The sequence below is a fragment of the Micropterus dolomieu genome, linkage group LG11 (genome assembly GCF_021292245.1).
Source record: "Micropterus dolomieu isolate WLL.071019.BEF.003 ecotype Adirondacks linkage group LG11, ASM2129224v1, whole genome shotgun sequence".
Classification (NCBI taxonomy): domain Eukaryota; kingdom Metazoa; phylum Chordata; class Actinopteri; order Centrarchiformes; family Centrarchidae; genus Micropterus; species Micropterus dolomieu.
This window is the reverse complement of record NC_060160.1, coordinates 20,132,829-20,139,813: the sequence shown is the minus strand read 5'-3', so window position 1 is coordinate 20,139,813 and position 6,985 is coordinate 20,132,829. Positions and strand designations below refer to the sequence as shown.

The window sequence follows — 6,985 nt, the reverse complement described above, 5'->3', positions numbered from 1 at the left end:
AAAAAAAAAAACCCCCCCCCCCCCCCCCCCCCCCCCATACACAATGAGCAAATAAAATGTGCTACTGTAATAACAAACCATTCTGTTCTCTTTCCTGCAGAGGCTCTGAAAGCCATGGAAAAGGTAGCCAGCCACATCAATGAGATGCAGAAGATCTATGAGGATTACGGCTCCGTGTTTGATCAGCTCGTTGCTGAGCAGACTGGCCACGAGAAAGAGGTAAATGCACATTTCAGAATCAGATTTATAATCATCAAGTATAGTAAATATATTTAAAGTTGCCCTTGCAACAGCTGTACATTGATATCAGAGTTTTACTGGACAAACGTTAATCCAGTTAACTATCAGTACATCAGAGTGAAGCAGTTTAGCTTATGTTGTTTATGCCATCTTCTGTGCATTGCCTTGAGGGACTGAATACATTTATAAACTGATGGAATATTTAGTTGGTAACCACTTCAGTATAAATACTCAAAGTGAATGCTAAATAATGTTGTCTAGGGTACTGTATGTGTTCAATGTATTTTAAAACTGCTATCCAAAACTATGAAAACCAGATACAGGGTTTGCTTGAAAATCAGCTTTCACCCCATGTGCAAACACAACAGTTATAGACATGGATAGTTAGTATGTATCTCACACAGCAGTGAAAAGTCTGGCTTGTTGTTGTTCTCCTTCTGCCCCCGCTCTTTTAAACCGACTCCTGTGTGCGTCTCTCAGGTCACAGAGATCTCTATGGGAGAGTTTCTCATGCATTCCTCAGTGGTCTGGCTCAACCCACATCCATCGTTGGGCCGAATGAGAAAAGACCCCGAAATGACCGTGTTTGGTGAGTCTACACACTGCCACGATTGCTGTTGTCTTCTGGGAAAATGAGTCCCTAAAATTTCCCTACCAACACCTTGCCAGACACCTAAAACTTCTGGCAACCAATGTGTTGGTTGCTATTCCAATCTAATTCATCTTACTGTCTCATCTCAAAGGCTTTGGGCACCAACAACCAAATACAATTTTTAATACTGGATGCATTTTATGATGTCATCCGTGCATGTTTTCAGTTAAAAGTGTAATCAAGTGTTTTGGGTTTGATGTACAGCCGCACAGAATCATATCTGCTGTAGAACTCAAACAGATCTCAGTGAATTTCAATATCTGTAGTGGTAGCGCTGATATATGCTTTAAGGCTTCAAGCTGGCATCTAAAATGCTTCTGTGGGTTGCACTCCTTCAGTCAGTTTTCCCCAAGAGGCATTCTCAGTCAAAACTAAGACACCGATGTGTTCTCTCTCTCTCTCTCTCTCACCAGTGTTCAAGAAAGCGGTGATATTGGTCTACAGGGAAAACAACAAGCTGAAGAAGAAAATGGTAAGCATTGTGTCTGCTGCACTCATTTACTCTCGCATGCCACAAATGGTGTCTTTGGTGTGAAACATAGCATTTTTCTTTTTCCTCCTGTGCGGCACTCTCTGTGATGACCAGGCCAACTCTCGTTTAGCACTTTCTCACGGAGATACGGACCCCTTTAAGTTCCGTTGGCTCATCCCCCTCTCTGCACTGCAGGTCAGATTGGGAAATACTGGAGGTAAGAGGCCAGCACACCGCCACATTATCCCCCACTAAATCACTCACAAAGTACATCCGCTAAATCTTTTTGTTCTTTCTCCCACTTCGTATTTCCCCACACTCCCCTAAGCTCATTCTCCTTGCCTACACACACCTCCTCTGGCATTTCTATTCAGCCCCCTCCCTCCTTATCGCCTTCTGAAACCATAAACCATATTTGGACTGTGTGATTAAAAGCCTCTCCTTTATTTCCTCGCTCTCCCAGGACCAGGCACAGAGAGCAGCTGCATTTGGGAGCTGATTCACTCCAGGTCTGAATTGGAAGGCAGACCGGAGATGGTCTTCCAGCTGTGTAGCAGGTCAGAGATTAAACTTGCAGGTGGAATCAATGATAATTTATTTGGGTATTCATTCATGGATTCCATAGTCATTTCTTAATCCATTACACATACCAGTTTTGGCCACCATTTCTGTTGGTTATGATAACACTAAATAATTACTGAGATGTGGGAACACAGCGACGTAGCCAAAATGATCCAACAGGGCAATAAATACACATGGTCAGGTGGTCATACAGGTTGGAAACAAGCCCAATGGTTTAGCCATATTATCTAACCCACTTTTTTTGGAGGCAAAACCAAAGTGAGCATGCTCATAATGTTCGGTAGTAATCTCTCATTGCACAGGCAAGTTGACCCAGAAAGCTGGTCTGTTAACTGTGATGGGTTTTTATAACAGACAGTCTAACTTAGGCTTTTTACAACTTGTTATCTGACTGCTTGCACCATCACGTCAGCCTTCTTTTGAGCAATGCTGCAGTGTTTTAACATTATAACATAATGTTATTATTACTGATGGAAATGGTGGTCAATACTACAAAATAAAAGACCCAAAGTTGTGATAGACTGGAATTACTTTTGAGCTTTTTTTCAAACCTACTTACAATGTAGTGATTTCTTTTTGTTCCAACGTTATCAAGGTAAACCTGTCACCTTTTTTTAATAGTTTGACTGAAGCATAGTAAATACCTTATAGTGCAACATTTTGTTATCTTTTTACTGTTTTTCTCATGATACTAATCATATCTGCATCTGCTTAGCTTAGCATGAAGACTGGAAACAGGAGGACGTTAGCCCAAGTTTGTCCACAGTTCAAAAATACACCCACCAACATAGCATTTTTTTCATGTAGTTCAATAGTCTAATTTTGTAAAGCCATTTTTGTTTACATATCATGGTCCCCAAAGAAGACACAATAGGGTTTAGCTATCAGCTTGGCATTTCCTCCAATGGATCCTATGTTTGCTGTTGTCATTCAACAGTATAAAACTGTAACCATGGGGATAGTGGTGAGAGTGAAGCCTGTGACCAAATTTGTAATCCTCACTACACACTGTGAAATTTGGATCGCTCCTAATGAATTAAATCACCCATTTCACTTGGGACACAATAGAGCTCTCCCACCAATCCCCTCAATCTATGCTTCCGAAATCAGGTTTATCACACCCTGTGCTCATGTTACTATGGTACCTCTGCTGTGTCCTACCCCACCAGTGTGCCGGAGAGCAAGGTCAATGTCATCAAGGTGATCCGCTCCATCCTCAGGGAGAACGTGAGGAGGAACATGAGAAATGAGGGCACTTTGGAGAGGGGCTGTAAGGAGCGACTGGCCCCCCTGCGCAGCACCCTGCCCTCCTCCGCCAGGCTAGGTGAGCGTTCAGCAAGCATTCGTAAGAAAAAATATCAGTTTTTGTTTTATGGAGGAGATATTTCTTTAAATTAAAGATCTACAAATGACACTTGGTATTGGTTTAAAGTACCAGGCACTGCTTCTTGAGAAAGTTTCCTATAAAACATGTCCATATAGGGCACAGAGTGATTCTCGCCTTTAAGGTCATTTGGCTTTAAACATCATCAACTGTGTAATGCTTAGTATTGTGCTTTAGAGATGATCATATCTTACTTTTTAGGTCATAAAATGCTAGAAGGAATTAAGGTGCAAGTGTTGTGCTCAGATAAGAGTGGTATTTCTGACTGCTGTCTCCTAATTTGTTACAAGGTTCCTCCAGGGCTTCCTGGTTGTGCAAGCAGCCACTTGGAGAGGTCCAGGCTGGAAATCTCAAGCTGGGGCCAGACTCAGACGAGGGAAGCCTGAGCAGTGGAACCTACAGCTTATCTGGGGCTCCTCCACCTTGCACCTCCTCTGACTCGCATAACCTGCCTGTCCAGACGAACTGGTCTCAGACACCTGGATCCATCTCGCAACCCCGCTCCGCCTCTTCAGTGAAAGAGTCAGATATTTTAAGTGATGAGGATGATGATGGCTTTAGCGAGGGGGGAACAAGGAGGGACAGCGGAGACAGCAGTTCCCCAACTAGCGCCATTGAGGCTCAGTTCCTCCAACTTAAACTCTCAGAGGATGCGGTGTCAAAATGTGCACGTGCTCCCTGTGTTCAACCTGAGGGAGTCGGGGACACTCCAGAGACCCAACCCAAACTGATGCGAGGACACTTCAGTGCTGTCAAGAGGAAACCCAGCAGTTTCAGGAGGAGCCAGGGTGCACTGTTGAACATGAAGATCCACAGCAGGTCACTGGACAGCCAGACGGATGCCACTTCCCCATCAGGGGTAGTGGACCTCAACACATTGCTGGAGAGAGAGTTCAGTGTCCAAAGTCTGACTTCTGTAGTGAACGAAGACTGTTTCTACGACCCAGCTGAGGGCTCTGCCACTGACTCTGGAAATACCACCTCCTCATAAGGGGCTGGATGGACAGAGCAGAACTATACTGTATCACGTCCGCAAGTTAATGGTCATCAAGGTGAAAGGCGCTGACCAAAGTCCCTGTGTCACACGAGGGGCATCCTGTGGTTCACTGCAGGCTCTACCAGGGTGGCTGTGAAGCTGTGCCTCAATGCGGAAGTCTGTTTCGTAAGACACATACCTGCCTGATAAACGTTAGGTGTAAATGATCTGTTCTGATGGAAGCTTATTGGCTGACAGACCCAGTTTCTCACCCCAGGGAGGCGAAGCGAGGTGATTTCTGTCCCAATAATAATGACTGCAATGAATCTGCCAAGCACTGATGCGTTCCCATGATCTCCTCTGCTCTCTGGGCTTTGCCTCTTTCCCACAAACCATCGAATTCCCTCCGACTTTCCCTGACAGCTCATGCAGATTGGCATTTTTTATTTGCTTTTTGACCTTTTCTATGAGGACATGGGAAGAATGTCTTTGGTCTCATAGTCCCAAAAGTTAAAATTGGAGGAAAGTCCACAGTACATATAGAACCACAGGATACTGAGATGAAAGAAGTTTAGCCTATATTGTGTTACATGTTGTTCTACAGTTTGCTGTCGGCAGGCTTTTACACGGAGGTCATAAGTTCAGGCTTGGTAAAGTATTCATTTGTATTTGGTTTCACAGAACCAAACGGTATAGGTCACTGCTTTTTACAAATTGCATTATCATTAAAAATGAAAGGAGGCGCTGAGTGAAAGCTGTGCCACACCAGTAAGATCCACCCAAAGAGCTATGGCGGCCAATCAGACTCCCTGTGAAGAAGTGACAGCCTAAATAAACGGGATGGACAAAAACTTTCACAGCTAAGCCTTTTTGCTGTATTTTGTGCACTAAAGTACACTGTTTGCCTATATATTTGAAATATTTTTTATCTGTACAGGTTTTAATGTAATTAATGCTGTTTTTATTTATTAATAGATTGGATTATGTATATCTTAGCAAAGTAACGTTTTGGGTGATGGCTTGAACCATTGGCTAAAGATTTGGTCCATTAGTAAATAAAAAAGATGCAGTATAGCTTGACATTTTGTCCACTTCATTTTTAATGTAGCCTACAGGATTTTATCTTTCCCTGAAGACTGTTCTAGGGTGTGCATTGGAATGTGTAAGTGTGTTTGAGTTTTGCTGCTTAACTGAATGATTTAAACTCCAATAATGTCAAAACCCCAATGTTTCTCTTTACGTTTGTGTCCTGTGTATATATAATCTCTTCTAGCTTTGAAACATTTATGTATTCTAATACATACTTGACACTGTACAGGTAAGAAACAAGGCAGGAATTTGCAATAAATGCAGCTGATATTTTTGTAAAATGTGTTGTTTGCCATAGCATAAAGTACTTAATGAAGTACTATAACAAGGCAAACCACTGCTATATTCTTTACCTTCTCAGCTCAACTTAACCATGCCTTTAATGCTAGCATACCAATGAATGTGAATGCCCCATTCTTATGGAACTGTTTTATAAATAAAAGTTTTATCTGTGAATAACGCCTTGTTTCAATTTGCCCCTCAAAGTCTGTCAGTTCAAGTTTACATATCCTTTATGTTCTATTGACAGGTGAAGCGGTGCTGGGAAGTAAGCGTCTTATCTCGGGCTTGGTCCCTGGGCTAGGCTTGCCACCAGTCCCTGATTAGCTGTCAAACGCAGAATTCAATATCCTGGTGGTGGGAGAAAAGGTATATCCTCAGTAGAATGCAGAATTATCTGACAGAAGTGGGTCACATTACATATACGGACAAATGAAATTAGCCAAGCTACATACTGGGATTTTTTTTAGGTAGAAAAATATAATAGAGAAAGATAGAGGATGTACTGCAGGTCAAGTCATGAATATAAAATTGACAATAAGATATGAAAGGATAAAATATTAAAAGGACAGCCAGTGTGGCCATAAGCGACAATCAAGTGATAATGTTTCATGCTAAAACTTGTAGCACAAGCACAGAATCAGTGAATGGACTCGATAATATCAGCCAACAGCAACATCTACCTAAAGTTTAACCATAGCCACCATAAGCTACTGGCCATACCAGACCAAGTACTAAAACTCTGTGTATCAAATTCTTTGTAAGATGAAGAATGTGATATTTAATTTTCCAAAAGTGAAAATTTTCATTTTAAAGCATCAAAAAATAAGATTTGAAAAACTCTAAAGCAATATTTAAACAATTTGATGCACTCCACCTGACTACAGAAGGAAATCTATATGTAAGACTAGGATTAGTATTGAAGTTTTACGTGGAGCCACATAGGATTATTTCATAGTATAATCCTATATAGTAAACAGGTGTGGAGGACAGCCAAGCACGATGATGAAGCATCTAAATATGTGTGGACAGGTAACGTTGGCAGAGTAACAGGGGAAACATCTTGTGCTTTTTTTATTACTTTACAGTCGTTGCATTTCACAATCTGTGACAAATCACCAGGAGTGAACCTGTCATGACGTTGGCTGTGTAGCAGCTCCACTGTGAGCTGTCGGCTGAAAGGATGGCTCATCTCTGGTGTGATTTATGAGGTTACCTACAATGACAGACAGCTGTGGCGGTTTAATGGTTTGAAAACCATACTAAAACTGAATCCAGGGTTCCTTTAGAAGGGTGGTGGGCTGCGGGTCA

At 42.1% G+C, this 6,985-nt stretch overlaps 1 protein-coding gene across 2 annotated transcripts in view; it reads left to right on the top strand.

Moving 5' to 3' along the window:
- tiam2a (TIAM Rac1 associated GEF 2a) overlaps positions 1-5,851 on the top strand; it is a 61,291-nt gene extending 55,440 nt beyond the window's left edge. The window contains exons 21-27 of one of the 2 annotated variants that reach the window (XM_046062509.1): positions 101-219; positions 721-829; positions 1,306-1,364; positions 1,479-1,581; positions 1,828-1,921; positions 3,116-3,270; positions 3,621-5,851. In XM_046062509.1, the coding sequence (XP_045918465.1) occupies positions 101-219; positions 721-829; positions 1,306-1,364; positions 1,479-1,581; positions 1,828-1,921; positions 3,116-3,270; positions 3,621-4,321 (1,340 nt within the window). In that variant the 3' untranslated portion in view covers positions 4,322-5,851. Of the gene's footprint in view, positions 1-100; positions 220-720; positions 830-1,305; positions 1,365-1,478; positions 1,582-1,827; positions 1,922-3,115; positions 3,271-3,620 lie in introns of those variants that run through there. The other variant, XR_006827077.1, reaches the window with a different exon arrangement.
- The last annotated feature ends 1,134 nt before the right edge of the window (positions 5,852-6,985 follow it).